Source organism: Oenanthe melanoleuca, chromosome 2, assembly GCF_029582105.1.
Source record: "Oenanthe melanoleuca isolate GR-GAL-2019-014 chromosome 2, OMel1.0, whole genome shotgun sequence".
Lineage (NCBI taxonomy): Eukaryota > Metazoa > Chordata > Aves > Passeriformes > Muscicapidae > Oenanthe > Oenanthe melanoleuca.
The window spans coordinates 104,190,871-104,208,434 of record NC_079335.1 but is presented as its reverse complement, the minus strand read 5'-3'; the positions used below and the strand labels follow the sequence as shown (position 1 = coordinate 104,208,434).

Here is a 17,564-nt window from a genome sequence, read left to right as displayed (position 1 = left end):
ATAACTCATTCTTGGCTGTGCAATAGTTTGTAGTGAAAGCTGTGTTTGAAATATTTGATGTAGATTATTTGTGTACCTGTGTTTCACCCTGTTGTCTACAGCTTGTGTAGATGCAGCAAGAAGACTGTTTCTTCTCTCTCAGAGTGGGTCTTTCAAAGCAGACCCTTCCTTTCAGAGGTGTTATGCCTTCAAGCAGAAATTTTAAAGCTTTCTCTTGGGAGCAATTTTAGGTTTATTAATTCTACAAAAGATTTCGCAATCCTAATCCGTCAGCCATCTAGTGGAGCTATAACACAGCAGCAAAATGTTCTTTTGCCAGTCGAATTCTTCAGCCTTCCAAAATGCCATTAACCACATTAGTGGTTGAAGTATTGTCAGTATAAAGTGAGCTCACAGGGCAGGGGAGATTTTCTTGCAAAGTAAGTGGTTCACTTCAGTGTGCAAGAAAAAAAGGCATGAAAAGAGGCCAGCTGGACTGAAAAGGGACGTCCTGTGTGACCTTAAGAAGACGAAAATAAGTGCAAGGAAAGTGGACGTAAGGATGGGCTACCCCTGGAGAAATGTAAGAAGCATTTACTGAATAGGCAATATGGATTATGGAAAGGTCATAGCTTATAAAATATTGAAACTGGTGAAGAACGTGAAGGTAGTAAGAATTGCTTCTGGACATACGTTGAAAAGAGCACCAAGGAAGATATTGGCCTGATGCAAAATCTAGCAGGCAGCCTAAGTAGAAAGGAATGTCTTGGCCTTGGCCTTTGCTGTCAAGGTCTGTGCTTAGTAGGAAAGTTTGAAGGCAAGAGATACTGCCCATTGAAGAGTAGGACTGAGTTAGGGTTCAGTTAAGTAAACCAGACACATGCAAGTTCCAGGCATGAAAGACAGAGTGACTGGAGCAGCCACCATGGATTTACCAAGAGGAAATTATGCCCAACTTAATCTGTTTTCCTTCTGTGGTAAGGTGATTTCATCTGTAAATGAGGTGACATATGTGGATGAGGTGTGCATATATTTTACCATGACTTAACAGAACAACTGGGGCTGTGCCATCTGTTGGGGAGGATTACAGCAGAGAAGGGCTTAGGGGTCCTGATGAACACCAGTTAGAGGTGGGTCAGCAGCTGGCATGACAGTATACTCTGCTAGCAAAACCATGTTCAGCTTCGGTTATTTCTGTTCATCATTCAGGAACAACTGGAATACTGTGTCTAGTTTTGAGGCTCTCACCCCAGTGTGAGGTACACTGTCAAACTGAAGAGGGTCTAGTGGAGGAGTGCTACAATAGTCAGGGGTTGGAGCATATGACATACAAGAAGAGGCTAAGGGAGTTGAGTGTGTTCCTCATGGAGAAGAGAAGGCTAAGGAGGGAATGTAACTGCTGTCTACTGCTACCTAAAGGAGGTTTATAGAGAAGATAGAACCAGACTCTTTTCGGAGATATACAGACAAAGGAAAGCAGTAACAGTCACAGACTGCAGCAAGGTTCAGCTGGACAGAAGGAGTACAGTTTTGGCAGGGAAGGTGATGAGACTGGAACCATTGGATTTGAGGCAATGTGGTGTCTCTGTCATCACATATTTTCAAAACGCAGCTGGACAGGGCCCTGAAAAACCAGAAGTTAGGTCTGGTATGAGAAAAGAATTGCACCAAATTACTTCCAAAGGAACCTTCCAACTAGCATTATTCTAAGGACTATGATTCTGTAGCTACAGTACTTTGGAATTTTGTTCCCACTCTGGTGTGACAGAGCAGTAGCACAAAAGCTGTGTAGTGTAGCCTGGTATGGTAAATTGCAGAAGAGAACTCTACCTTCAATGAAAAAAATCCTTAAGAAGCACTGACCATGTCTAGTGACAACGGCAGAAGAAAGTCGAAATTGTTTTCTGTAGAAGCAGTTTGCAAGGCTGTGGAGAATTCCTTTGCCACCATATACAATCTCAAGAGCTGTTGCACATACAAAGATCTGTTACAGCATTGCCCTGAGGGCTGGGTAAATGAACTGCTTAGACATATGCTCAGACTGCAAGGTGACTGTAACGAATTCATCATCATGCACAAAGTTGTTCATTTGCTTTAGCTCTATGCAAGGTAAAGCATTAGGTGCTTTGAAGCCACGAAGTCAAATTAGGATTTTGGTTTAATATATAATAATGGTTTAACTCCTTTCTAAATATTGCCATGTATTTTAAATGTTTTAGTTAATCAGAAGCCACTCTTGCTCAGTCTTCTGTTTGAACTTCTCAAGGGCTTGTCTGAAAGATCTGAAAAGTGTAATTAGAAACAACAGGCTAGTTGTTAGAAACTCGAAATCAGGATGTCAAAGCCCATAGCTCTGAGGGAAGCCTAAAATGTTAAAAAACACTGCCCTCTTGTGCATTTTCAATCTTTCTCCAGTAGCTTAGGTCTTTTTCACAGATTAAATAAATAAAATTATTATATCTCAGTTAACAAGAGCTACCACCATTTAAAGTGTCATCTAGCATCCTTAAAAATTTTTATGATTCCCCTACTTATCTGTAGTAGCTTTTCATTTTAATATGTTTTCTTTATGGAAATTTTTATTGCTTAACTCGTATCGTGTGACTTTCAAATCAATTGAGAGATTTCTGGGTAGTCTTTAATTATCTTTAATGGCTGTTAATATAATAATCTGCTTGACAACAGAAATTAAAATTCCTGTATTTTGGATTTTCAAATCAATCTTTCCAAATATTGTGTCATGGTTATTACAGAAATATTATAGGCAACATGTACAAAATAGAAGTTTACAAACATACATGCCCTCATTGAAAATGCAGTGTTTGTAGGCATTTAAAATTGTAAAGGTGTCAATATAGCTTAAATATCTCCTAAAGATGAGGCATGGTCTTTTATTTTTTAATGCATTGGACTGGCGATGGTGGGAAAAAAATGCCGCTCCATTTCTCAGTAATGACAAGGCAGAATAAGTGGTACCCTCTGGGTATTCATACATGTGATATCAGATTAAGCCCAAATTGATGTCAATTTGTTCTAGCAGTCTGGTCTGGAAAATGCATTGCTTCTATAAATGATTCACAAGGCAGCAAGCCCTCCCAGCTGTGACCACTGCTGGGAGAGGGGCCAGGTAGGCAGCTGGGGCCAGAAGACTCCTCCTCTGTTCCAGCTTAATCCACCATGGCAGGCGTGTGCTGACACTCTCCATTACAGCTGCTCAGCTGTGCAAGTACAAGTTACACAGAGTCTGGTTCTGCCCTAGACTTCAGTAGTCAGTTCTGTCTGATGAATAATTGGAAATGGAATCTAGCACATTCTCCCTGAAGGATTATAAAGCAATGAAAAAGTTTATTGTTGCCATTAAGTCTGCAGATTTGAGTCTGATAGACGGCAAATCTGCTGAATAAGAAGGCACTATTTTTCACATAGCTCAGTTACAGAATAAAAGAAGATATGTGTGGGACAGAAATAGCTTACTCTGTGAAGGAATTATGCTACGGCTTCTCTGCATTAATTTAGGACCTTATCACTAGTGCTCAGTTTAAGCAAAAGCACTCAGTTTTAACTGTGTGGAATCTTGAACATTAAATATTGTTTTGTCTTTTTTGTTTTGCCTAAAATTATCAGCTTCCACATCCTCCAGGCACCTCCACAAGGCTGCACAGCTGTATCTAACAGCACGTTTCACAGCCCCCTGGACTCAGCTGATAATGACTGACCTAGTCTTGTCTTCACACCAGAGCACAGCTCTCTCAGCCTTTCTAAAGGTGCAGAGTGCATGCAGTGAACTCCTGTGGTAGGGTTATCCCTTCTTCTGAATTCACTATTTTATCACTGTGGCAATCTCCACAGAGTTCTTCCAGCCACGATTGAAAGTCCTGCTGCTCACCCTGCGCAGAGCAAAGCAAAGAGCATGAGATCGTGGCACTGAGCAGGAATTCCTGATCAGTCTATCATGCTTGCCCTACCATCCATTGCATGGTCTCTATATAGATAGAGAGATTGATGTCTCATGGAGATTAACCTGTATATGAACATTAGAGATAGGAAAAGATGGATTACAGACTTCATAGCTAGCACAGCTGATCCTTCTCAGAGGTGTCAGGCACACTTTGTAGATGGGACATACAACACAATCAAAACCTGTAATATGGGCAAGGTCTCAATGCGGATACTCCAGCATGAGTACAAACAAATTTCACAGGTAGGTGAAGGTCTATCCCATTCCATTATACCTACAATCTGAAACATGACCAAGCATTCAAAGGAGCTTGAGACACCTCTTCTGTGTCAGAAATGTCAGTGTGTCTGAAAATGGCTTAATTTCATTATTCTTGGTGTTTTGAATCAGGAGGTTTTTATGATGCCATGACTGGGTGCTCCAGTATTTAGGTCAAAATTGCATCATCCCTGTGCTGCAGTCCTTGACAATTTCCTTATGCAGCCAAGAATTGCATCCCTGCCTTTGAATGAAAATGTTTGAGGTGTGCAGTTTTATTACCATGAATTCAAGTGTAACTCTGCATGTGAACAAGAGATGGAGCCATCACAACGTGGCCAAAATCACTGTGCATTTAATGCAGGGCTCAGTTTGGTTTTGAGCCCTGTGTTAAGCAGATGGACTATGGCTTTCTCATTTTGGGCATGTCTCCATACTCCTGTGGTCTCCCACTAGGAACACATGGTTTTTTTCCCCATACTTGGTAATGTATTTTGTATTGCATTTTTGTAGCCTCTGTCAGCACAAACAAAAATAAGAAATGCTTGTTCCTGCATTCAGTTTTTAGTAACTTGGCATATGATCTGAACTAACTCTTTGTCATTAAAAATAAGTGTTCCTTGAAAAATCACTTCCAGTGGAGAGCCCTATCTGATTTGGATGATCTGGCAACCTCATTAGCTTTACTTTAGATAGCAGGAAGTGTAGCTATTTTAATAACTGTTTGAGATCTTAAACAGACTGAAGTACTGAATGATAGGGAGGGATTTTTTTTTCCCCAGTGGTGTAATGTCTCTAGTTTGTAGAGACAGAAGAAATGTGTCATAAACTGTTTTATCCTGAAGCATTTTCCCACTATTTTTGTTGATAGGGTTACAAAGTTTTGTGCCCAGTTTTTACCTTCTAATTCACTTGGATAATTTATAGTAATTTTTTTATTGTATTTTAGATTATTTTTACATCCTATTTTAAAAATAGTTTTTCTTTGTTTTACTGTGCAAATTTGACTTCAGTTCTCATTCTCTTAAGTTCTTTTACATTTAAATGACAAGATTTTTCAGTCGACATCTGGAGTATTGTCCATAAAATATTTATAGAGATGCTTGAGTTGCTGCTTTTACTTTACATTGTTGGTAAAACCAGGTGGTGTGGCAGAGACTCATACTTCTTTGTGACTGATACATCAATATGTGCCAGTACTTGCACAATATTTATAAGTATACAAAATATGCAAGGAAGGAAACTCATGTTCAAACTTGAACATGTTGAAGATAAAATATGAAGCTTGTCACTTTCTCTCCCAATTTACGGTTTTGTTTTCAAATATCTTCATACTTCAGAGTCAGCAAAAGTGTTTAAGGACTAGTACTTGGAAGATACCTGATTTAATATGGTAGAAACATGCCTAATTGTTAGATAATTTAACAATACTTTAATTGTATATTAAATGACTTTGTTTTAAATCATGAGATAAATTTTCATGTAATTTATATTTAATAGTGAGTCGTGTTTTGGATTATGACTTTTTTGTTCAAGTGAAATGAAATGTGGAAGTCTGGTTTTACTACTTTTTTAGATGAGTATACGATGGCTTTAAAAAAAAAGTTAATAGGATTAATGCATCCTTTTTACCTAAGTTGTTTGGTACACATTTGAGGTTTCATTAGGTAAGAGTGTAGAAAATTTCTATTTAATGTTTAGTGTTGCGCACACATGTCAACATTAGGAGCTGCAAGTTAGTATTAACCTGTGCTGATGATCATGTCCTGCAAAATGATGGTCACTGAAGTCCCTGTGTTGGAAGATCCCATGAGAAGGCTTCCAGACCATATATGCTTTCATATATGCTCCTTCCCTGGCCCCTACTGTTTTTAAAGCTGTGTTAGAACTGCCTTAAATTCCTGTTCTACTGAGCTGGAATCTAAAGCTTTAGAGATAAATTTTGTTGCCTTTTTTTCCAGTAAAAAAAGGGACAGACATGTGACTCAATGCATTAGAAATGCAAGATCATTAAAGGAGGGGGCCACAATAGTGTGTCAACCAGAGCAGTGTTTACTTGGAGTGCCTTTCAAGGCTTTTTTTAGCCCTGTCATATACTCATTTCACAGGACTTTATTCTCCCTGATGTAAATTTTGCAAGAAAAGTAAGGTGCTAAAAAACTGATGCACTGAGATATGGACTTTGCAGCATTGCCCTTTTTCTAGTGTACTTTTTGATACAGCTAGGCTTTCCTGGCTAGTTCTGCAAAGGGACAAGGCATGTGGGTGCTTATGTTAGAGAAACTTTCTTATCTCTTTATAGAAAGAAATGTGGAACAACATTTTGATTTGTTCAAAATCCTGTGCTCCTCAGAGAGAAGCTAGAACTAAATATTTGTAAGACAGTGAGGCCAGGTACTTGAATGCTTTTACACAAGAGATTTAGCTTGAAGTTAGGGAAATTGTACTGTTGGCCAAGAAACTTCTGTGTATTATCCATATGCAAATTTGAAAAGTGATGTTAGAATAACTTAGTACTAAATCAGGGTACAAGAATGTGAGCAGAATGCAAATAAATACTTAGACTTGCCAGCCAACCACCGTGAATCAATGCACAAAATACTCTTTCTAAGGTGACAACTATTTATGTATTGTCAACTTGAAATTCTTGTCTCATTAAAAAATTGTGCCTGATTGGCTCAACACCTGAGGCTTATCATAAAGTATGCTTTTGACAGCTCTTTTCAACAGAGAAATTTCTTTTTCCTTCCATCCTTAGGGAGCCTTTCCATAAGCTCTTGGTTCAAGGTCTTATCAAGAATCAGACATTCAGACTAACAACAACTGGCCAGTGTTTGAAGAGAGAGGAGGTTGATTTCACTGGTAAGAGAAACTGCATGGGAAAATCAGCATAGGTGAGTCCCTTAAGCCAGGGACTGCTTCAGTTCTGGGAAAATTTGGAAGAGAAAATTAATCCTTCTAATATTTAAACCGGAGAGCAACTTCCGTGAGTTTTGGATTCACACATACTGCTGAGTGCACAGAGATCCTTCTAATACAGCAGCTTTTAATTGTATCCAAATACAGAAACAGTACCGTGGTACTATTTTGGCTCCAGTGTAGTCCAAAATATCAAAAGTCAGTTTTGCTAGCAGTGCTCAGCAGCCTGCTGAATGGAGGCAGTTAGTGCCAGCAAACAAACAACCTACAAAAACATTACAGCAAAACTGACACAGGTGCAAGTGTATTCAGTAGGTGTTAGGAATGTAAAACTTGTAGGAAACAGTGCTCATTCTAAAGTTTTTTGCAGATCCTTCACTGCATAAGCTGGACCAGTCATTGCTATGTTGTCTGTAGCAATAAAAACGGTTTGGTCATATTTGCCTCTCTTAAGCATTCCTCTCATACATCCTTGTTTTCACTGGATACCCTGTAAGACAATTAAAAATCAACCAACCAATTCACCCTCTTAATTTTTGCCACTCTCTGCTACCCTGATTTCTTCTAGAAAAGATTGGGGTTTTTGGCAGAGGGTTTTACTCAGTTGCACCTTTTTCAGTGTAAATGCCCCACTTTGTCTCTAAATTCATGCAAGAGAAAACACTCTTTTCAGAATAACTTACTGCAATTGGAACCTGTAAATCTGGTGTTGGCAAAACCTAAGTACAGGCCTGAATTGTATCAAATCAGTACACCATTCTAGGAAGTTTTAAATGTCATGGTTATAAAATAGATTAAATATCAGGAGCTATCAAGGCAGCACTTAGGATGCAAGGCAGATATAGCTCCCAAATAATAGGAGACTTTTTGTCATGATGTGATGGAAGCTTTAGGATATTACTGGTATTATTAACACAGGAAAAATCTGGGAGGGAAAAGATTGTTTGGAATGGGTGGTATCCATCTTTAAGCTATTTTGGAAAAAAAAACAAACCCCAAAACACTAGCAATAGTTGTTTCTTCTCGTGGTTAGGGAACAAAATTAGTTGCTGTTAAAAGCAAGCAAAATTTGTTTCAGTAATTTTTGTATGTCTTAATATTTAGGAAGTGAACCAGTTCACCTAAAAACTGGTGAGAAGCTCCAAGTTGCTTGGGAAAAAATGAGCAAATCTAAGCACAATGGAATAGACCCTGAGGAAATAGTGAAAGAGTATGGCATTGACACCCTGCGTCTTTACATTCTGTTTGCTGCTCCTCCAGAGCAAGACATTCTGTGGGATGCTAAAAGTAAGTCAGATTGTTTCTGTAGTTTGTTTGTTGTGGGTTTGTTTCTTTTTTCTCAATTATTATATTCTAAACACAAAATTAATACAGTTCTTGATGCCCAAGTTTTGGAAAAAAAAAAATCAAAAAGTACCATGAACAGGTTTGTTTATTTCTTTTAAAAGAGAGAGGGTCACAAAGTTATCACTAAGAGGCAAACTTGCAAGATTATTGCAAGCAGCTTACCTCTTATAAGCTAAAAGAACATAAGAAAACTACTACTTAAGTTGTATTTTCTTTTTAAAACTTCGGCCTCATTATCTTTTTTTAATTAGCGAAGGTTGATTAACTTGATAAAGAAAAATTATTTTTCTTTATAATCTGATTTTTTCTAATCATATCTGATTACAGATACACCTTCACAATGTTTTGTTATTTCCATTTATTAACACACATGGAATGGCTTTTGTAAACTGGACTATGAAGCAGTTTTCAGAAGAATCTCATTAGAAGATAATCAGGGTTCCTAGTAGTTAATATTTCTAGATATGACATTTTTATGAGCTTACATCTTTAATAAGTTAAGAATTACCCTCCTGTGCACTTATTTACTCCTATCATGCAATTCCTCATACTGACAGGTCTTAATTTCTTTTATCTACTGTGGTTCATGCATTTTAATGTAGTCTTATACATTCATTTACATTTCACCTTCCTGTCACATAAGGCTTTAATAAAACACTCCATTGCTGGTTTCAAAAAGTGTAGTTCTTAATTCTTTCATGTGTTAGCTGCCACTTAGTTCAGCCTGCACTAAATTTTTTTTCAGTTGTGTCTGTCACATTTTATTTTCATTTGTGTTCCTTTATATATTATTGCACTATTGTATGTATTGGAGAAGTGGGCTTTATGAGTTCTCAGCTAGCCTAATCACAACAGTAGAGAGCTAGGCATTTGAAAAGGTCTCTTAAAAAAATGAATCACTTAGAATCAAACCTTAACAGTTGCATCCCAAACTCTACACAGGTACACAGTTCCCTGAGGCAGCTGATTTGGTGATGCATGATCTTTTTGCTGTATTTTCTGATCTTGAAAATTGAATTATTAACTTACTGTGAGGTTAGTGTGTACCAAATCTTAGTTGCAAAGTATATGAGAGCTTGGTGATTAAACATTTTGTAAGAAAGCTAGGCACATGCAGTTATAATGCTAGCAAAAATGCATTTAGTTATTCCAGCAACCTGTTTACCACTCGATAAATACAAAGGAAGATTTTGGCATCATCTCATATTAATAGTATTGGAAAATGTGAACAAAAGGAGATTTTAGCAGGGGATTTCCAGGGGAGAAGAAAATAGAAAGTTAGGTGAAAATCATCTCTTAAATCTCTTTATGCTTTGTTCTGACTTTTTAATGATGACAAAATTATGAATGTTTAAATTAAAGAATTTAAGCAGATTGTGTTGGGTTTGACCTTGGGCTGGATGTCAGTGTCTGTCAAGCTACTCTGTCACTCCTTGCTTTTCAATTGGACAGGGGAAGAAAAGTACAACAAAAGGCTTTTGAGTTGAGGTAAGGGCAAGGAGGTCACTCAGCATTTGCCATCATGGATAAAACAGACTCAACTGAGAAATTAATTTAACGTACTACCAATTGAAATTAGGGTAACGAGAAGTAAAACCAAATTTACACCTTCCCCTCATCTTTCCGTTTTTCCTGGGCTCAGCTGGCTCTGTCAGACATGGGGGAAGCTCCTAGAAGCTTTCCAGAGAAGCCGTCCTTGTAGCCCCTCCATACCAAAACTTTGCAACACAAAGACTTTACAGTAAATTTTTTCATCTAGAGAATGTTAAATAGTGGTTCTCAGTTGTCGTGATCCTTCTCTTCACTGGATGTGATAGCCTTTGGATGATTGCCCTTCAAACTAGATTCCTTGTCCTTTCAGTGGTAGACATCAAGGCAGGGTTTCACATCATTCCCTCCTGTGGTGTGAGCAGCCATTGTGTAGGACTGATGCTTCAGGGTCAAGGTCAGCAGCTTCATAGTCCCAAACTAAGTTCTTTCAAAAGAGGGTACCAAGGGTCTAAGATATAGTCATTAGCACAATAGCATCTCTAGCAACAAAAGTATACATACTTGCTAAAATCAAATTTGAAAAGAAACTTCTAAATTTGAAAAAATATGTGTATGCATACTGTGTATATGTTTGTATTCTGCCATGAACTTAAAAAATTAGAGCATGTACAACTGCCTTGTGGAGTCATTAAAACACAAGATGAACATTCTAGCATTGACATAACATTGGGTTATTTTACAGATTTTAGTAAATATTCTATGCTATATATATCTGTTTGAAAGTCACTGCAGAAAAATACTTTTATCTTACTGATTTTTCTCCATTAAAGCAACTTAGCAGTACTTGTAAAGACATTGTTAATTGCACTGATATCTTTCATTTAAAATAGAGAGGTTTTTTTTATAAAAAAAATATTTAGCTCCAGAGTTCTGTTCCTACTGTTTTTTTTAAATTTTGAATTCTTTACTTGTAACTGACATTTGTTTCTGAAATCTTTCATTAATCACAGCTGATGCCATGCCCGGTGTTCAGAGATGGCAGATGCGCCTTTGGGCACTTGTAACCAAACTTATTGAAGCAAGGACTTCAGGAACCATGCCAAATCCTGAACTTCTGAATAAGAAAGAGAAGGCTGAAGCCAGAAAGATGTGGGAGCAGAAGAATCTGGTGATTTCTGAGGTTAGAAGAAACATTTACATAGGTTCTAAATGACCATATGTTTGACTTACAGAGCCAAATCTTTTTCCCTAAATGAGTAGCTTTTTTTTTAAAGTTAATTATTCTCTATGTAAATAATTCTATCTACCTACAAGTTTTGTGGGACAGAACTCATTTAAATGATGTATGCCTCATTTAAGGAATGAAATGTTATTCCATTAAAGTTTTATCAATCTGGGATTCAAGTAACAAAATCGTAGGTGAGTTCTGTAGGTTACCCTAACAAAGTTTTCATATGTTTGCTTCACACCTCATTATCATGCCTGCTGTTTCATATAGAATGAAAAAAGCCACTGGTGAAAATGTATTAGCATAGCCTTGAAAAAAATACTGAAGTGGTTGTTCATCTCTTGTTACATGTTGTCTCCTGCTGTGATTAGTATAAATTCAAATATCCAAGACTCAGAATGAAACATAAATACCTGCAAAATTAACTTCAAGTATTTTTCTGTGGATAAAAACTTTTGCCATTTTAGACCCTGCTGTGTGAGGGATCTTCCAGATCATTTAACAGACTTTATAATTCTAATCTTGTAATCTATGAACAAGCTTTCACCAGTATAAATGGATTTAGAAGAGAGAAGTACTCTTGTAGGGGCAAATGGAAGATATTTTATTAAAGGAAATAAAGGGTGACTAATGCACATTTTTCATACCATTGACTAAGCTTTTTATATCCTGAAACAGAAGAAAAGCTAATCAGTTGAATTTTTATATGATTGTTATTTTCCCCCTCACACATGATTGCACGTGTGATGTGTTTGCATACCAAATTGCTTTTCATATAAGAGGTAAGATGCACATATTTCATAAACTGAAATTGATTATCAGTAATTGTTTTTCATTTAAAAACCCGGTATTCCAAGTTTGAGAATTTTAAGTAATTAATGACACAGACCTTTTCTTCTAATACAAGGTAACCGAGTACTTCACAAAGGATCATTTGTTCAATGCAGCTATTTCCCGATTAATGAGCCTCACAAATGTACTCCATGTAAGTATGTGATATTAATGAAGGTATTTTTTTCTCAGACACTGCTCCTGTCAGTCTTTCTACAAAGCAGGAGCTGCCTGAACTATAGGTCCAGCTTTCTGGAAATCATTAACTTCATAAACAGTATTACTAGGTCAAGAGTGTTGTTGAGTTACTCAGTTCAAAAGCAGCATGTTCTAGTATCACTGTAAACTTGAAATATAAACAGTTTTGCAGGAGGACCTTGATGGTATTAGATTTACCAGATTCTGATGTTTATGTCTACATCCTGTAATTTGAAGAGGCTACATTTTGTTTAGTTATGTTCTTTGTTCTCTTGATTTTAACCAAGTTGCCTAGGTAGCTAGGTATAATAGTACATTATAGAATTACCACCAAGCATTCTGATTTTAAAAGGTTTATTCTTTGCAAGGAAAATGACACAGTCAGTCCTCAAAGACAGCTTACACTGCTGTAAGCTTAAACTTAAATTTTAAGATTTTTAATTTAGATTATGTTGTTGATCAGCCAGTGGTGATAGATGAAATATAATAAACTATAATCTTTATTTTCATTACTACTCTTAGATCTGGTTGAGCAGTCCTTCAGGCATATAATAGTTACCTGATACAGACCAGAAATTAAATATAATTTTGAAATTTTTAACTTCTGTATTGAAGTACCATTTTATACCTTATGGATTCCAAGGTGCTTATTGGTAAAATCAAGGAACTTAACAAAAAGTCAAGTAGGTTGTGCACAGGTGCTGTACTGAGAAAACTTAAGTCTGGCATCCTGTATGGTGTTGGGAAGGTAACACACAGTTCTTTATCTCCAACTCAATGACTAATAGCCATTTAGGGCAAATGCATGGTGGAATGAATGATAAAAAAAATAAAACTCAGTATCCTAGAGGCAGCCAGATACTTGAACACTGAGGTATTTCTTGAGCTAAGAAGACAGTGCAGTATCTTTGAAGAATAAGTTTCTGCATAGCATGCTGACGCTTCCTCTTCTGCTCCTAGTTAAAAGGAGGAAATAGAGTGGTGGGCAAGGATTAAACATTGAAAGTGGGCAGTAGCTGCTAAAACTTACTCAAATATAGTTTGCACTATAAGTGATAAGATGCCCTCTGACAACATTTGCAGTCAAGCAAATCACTGGTTTTGGACAATTTTCTAGTTGATGAGAATGGAGTGTTCATCACATCAAATAATTCTCAGAAGCTGGCATGTATTGAAATTTTTTTTGTGCCTTTTCATTTGAGAGAAAGATTACAAAATAGATGCAACAGCTGAATTTGCCATGGAGTGTAATCTCTTCCACAGGCAAAGAAAGAAAAAGTTCATCTGATTACTTTTAGTGCTGTATCTTTTCTTTTAAGTTTCGTGTAAGTTAAGTTAAATGGGGAAATGAAGTTCAAATTTTGTCATTCAAGTTACCTTTTGCCAGAAATTGAACATTTTCTGTACTAAAGAAGCCAGACACTTTACTAAAGTAATGAGAACATAAAACTGGTTTAATTCTCAAAGCTTCCTTCAGCTCTAAAACCTCACTTTGTCACTAAATTCTGTTTACTGAATTTACTGAAGCCATTCTATGGTCCTGTACAATTGGACCTTGTCCCACCAAAATCTACGTTGCATTCAGCACAGTTTGACTGTCATATACAAGTGCTTCGCCCTTTCTCAGAGAGCTCTGATTTTGCCTAAGATTGCACTTCTAGAAAGGACAGCATTCAAAATGATTTTGAGGGTCATTCTTGTCTGCATGAATGTGTGTTCGGAGTTCTATGTTAGAGCAGATCCCAAAGGGTCTTCATCAGCTGCTTTAGGATTCGCTTCTAAGTGTTAGAGGGTACCAAGAGTTGTGATTTTAATTCTCCATTTTCATAGGTTTCCAATTTGTTGTGAAATTGCACTCTCCTTAGCATAGACATTAATTTTAGTTTTCATTACTGTATTTTCTTCTTAATTTAACTTCTTTCCCCCCACCTCAGAATTTTTATAGTTTGTTTCTTTTTCCTTGCTTTTTCACTCAGCAAGCTCCTCGGCCTCTTGTTCTCCACAGCACAGAATTTGAAGATACTTTGGCTTCACTCTGCATTATGGTTGCACCTATGGCTCCACATATTGCGTCAGAAATGTGGAAAGGTATTTATAATCTTCATATACATATTCTAGGAGAAAGGACAGGAAATTGGCAAAAATATCTGTAACGTACATGTGTTAGTTACCTCTGAATTCTTTATCTAGCTTGTCACTTTCTGTCATAATTGTTAAGCAAACATGAATCTTGTGTCATTCCCACATCTCTCTTTTCTACCTTTGGTTTCTTTTTCCTTGCATACATAGGTGGATTTCTTGAAACTAAACAGAGAAAGGGAGATAGAAGAAAAATTCAAGACAGGACTTGCATGAGGAATTCATATGTCAGCTGCTAACTGCTCCTGAATATGGATGGCATTATTAAGAGCTGAACACCAGGACTGAAACAGCCCTTTTTAAAATAAGTGTCAGGGCCTTTGGACTACAAATATTTTCTTTCAGGGATTCAAGCAAAGCAAACCATATCAGAGGGCTGGACACTAAAAAGACTAAAGGAGTGTTCAATAAAAATCCTACTCTTTTAGGATGCTCCAGAAAATGAGGGACACTATGCTGTAAATTAACCTGCCATGGAGAATGGGAATTGTAGAGAGGGTGTATTCTCTAAGACCTGTCACAGTTGTATAGGTCTGAATACCAAATGCTCTAAGTTGCATGGTGCTGATACAGTTAAAGCCTGTGAAATTAGGGATGTGCATGCTAGAGTTTAGCAACTGATTTTTTGGGAAAAGTCACAAGATGCATGTGGGAAGGTAGGAATATATTCTACATTGTGGCTGGCCATAAACTGCTGTATGGTTTTGGACCTAATGTCAGCTTTTGGATGCTATTTTAATGGTTTTATTTTCAACGGTCATCCCAAAAACCATCCCAAAAAATCGAAGTGTTTGCAGAGCAGTGCTACTAAACTGATGATATTTCAGTATTGTGCATGGTTCTGTAATGTTAATTGCCAAGGAAAGACCGCTCTTGCTCAAAGCAGTAACAAAGAAGCAGAGCCTATGGAAACAACAAGATATGGTAGGGAGAGTGGGTTGGATTTTTTGCATGTATTTTCATTTCCAGTGATTTTGAAGTGTCTTAACTGTCTAGGATAAAGAGTGGCATCAGACATGATCCATCTGGTCTTATACTATGACATGCCATCTAATTAAAATAATACTAAATAAAAGTAATTAGCATGACACATTGATTGAGATGGGGGCAGAAGAAGCCCAGGATAATTACTCATACATACAGTGCCTTCTGAACTTGGAATTCTAATACATGTTAGGAAAAACAGAATTATCAGCTATGGTTGATAAAATGACAAAGAGTGCTAGGGTGTCTTAATGAACAGCTTGTCAAACATGAAGCTTAATCCTATAGTGTTTGAATGTTAGATAAAGAAGTCTTTTCTTGCTACTAAAATCACGGGAGAATGAAAATTATAAACATTTTCTGGATCTCCTCTCCATAAGAATGAAAAGGAATCATATAAAATTTGGATGTATATTGTCCTCAGCCTCTCTCTGCATTTAAAGATAGAATTTTACTTGTGTGGTGCAAAGACATCTGCAGTGTAATTCAGTGCAGCAATCATAAAAAAACCCTTGTGAGTTGATTATTGCCTGAAGAATTTTATTACTAAGTTTGAAAAAGGCAGTATCTTTTAGCATGGTAATCATTGCATTATACTGAAGTTATTAAACAATTTTATCAGGAGAATGTGCATACATTTAACTGCTTCATTGTGGTAAGAATACTATATTATTTTGAAACAGCCAACATCTATCAGTTACACCATCGAATTGAGATTTCATATTAAAGATTCCCCAAGTTCTGAATTACACTCTGTTCCACCAATCCTATTGCTCTTCTGATGTAACCAATTTCTCAAAATTAATTGTGTATGAGTGATGATGCTTTACTATTTAAAAAATTTCAATATGAAAATTAAGTTTTATAAATACTCTATTTAGTTTTGTCTGGGCTCTAGTTCTCCATACTCAGAGAGAATAAGTCTCTCCTTTTGTACCTTGGCCTTGCATCTAAATGTCAGGATAATGTGGCTTCCTCTTGTCAGGAAAAGGAGTCTGTATATTGTTAGTTCTATAAATTGCTCCTATAGCAGTGGACCCCACACTTTGATGGAAGCTGCTTGAATGCTGTTCTGTAAGTGCCTCACCTTTCAACAGCTGAACAATAACAACCCACGATACTTTGTGTGTGAAGATGTTCTTCTCCCGCCTTAGAAGACAAACAGTTTTTGGTATTTTGGTGTTTCAGCCTGATGGTGTTAATTGTGCAGTGAATGCTCTGGTTTATCGCTCAATAACATAAAAAGCAGCCGTAGCCCCTCAGTGTGGGAAGAGTTCATCCGGCTGATATCTTGGCAGTTTATGAACACTAACAGGATGAGGAAATCAGTTTCCTTCCTGAAATCTTGTATCTAAGGAATATACAGACACCATTTGAGACTTTTTTTTTTAGTTTGTTTGTAGTAATACAGTGTTTTGTTGTTCAGACAGGGATATGAAACTGCTTATTGCGAGCTGCTAAATTTTTATTAGAGATGACACATGAAAGATATGTACACTTTTGATAAACAAATCTTAGGAAATGCTGAAATTAAACATAACTTTTTGCATTTTTAATGGTATCGTTGTCTTAGCAGTATTTTAACTGTCACTACAATAGCTCTGTTGCAAGAACTTGTCTGTATTCAGCCTTTGCTCAAGAAGGCTTCTGGAAAGAATGGAGTTAAGTAAAAGCTAACTGATGTTGCAGGTTTTACTTGAAAATCTGAATGTAGAAATCCTCCTTCTCAAATCCAGCAAGAAACATGTTTTGGAGTTTAAAAATATTTTCTTCTCCAAAAGTAATAATGTAAAAGGAAGGAGAACAAGTCTTTCAAATGGAGGAAGACAGATTGTTTTAGAAGGTTTAAAGGATGTGTGTGGAGTTTGCTGGGCTGCAATCACATACTAGAGTTAGCTTACAGTAACCCAGGCTTTTCACATCTTATTTCTGTAGTATACCAGTGGTATAATATGGCTTTTCTCAGAGCTGTCTGGAAACAGCTGTTATCATTTCTTTGAGGTTGCAGATTGTTTCATATATGACTGACAGACATATTCTTCCTGAGCTGCAGAAAGGTATTTTGGATATGTGTCTTGCCCAAATCTGTCAAATAGGGAGATTCATTAAATAGTAAAAGCTTATCAAGAACAAAGTAACATGGAAACAATGCCAGAAAGAGGCTGCATGAGCAAGTATTTACTCACCCAAAATGTCTCTCCACTTGCCCTTATGCACTCCTGATCTGAGTTT

The 17,564-nt window shown here is 36.9% G+C and overlaps 1 protein-coding gene across 1 annotated transcript in view; it reads left to right on the top strand.

The window, feature by feature from the left end:
* Positions 1-17,564, top strand: part of LARS2 (leucyl-tRNA synthetase 2, mitochondrial) — an 82,762-nt gene that overhangs the window by 56,065 nt on the left and 9,133 nt on the right. Inside the window, exons 15-19 of the mRNA XM_056485632.1 lie at positions 6,954-7,057; positions 8,219-8,401; positions 10,963-11,132; positions 12,088-12,165; positions 14,186-14,297. Of these exons, the coding sequence (XP_056341607.1) occupies positions 6,954-7,057; positions 8,219-8,401; positions 10,963-11,132; positions 12,088-12,165; positions 14,186-14,297 (647 nt within the window). The remainder of the gene's footprint in view (positions 1-6,953; positions 7,058-8,218; positions 8,402-10,962; positions 11,133-12,087; positions 12,166-14,185; positions 14,298-17,564) is intronic.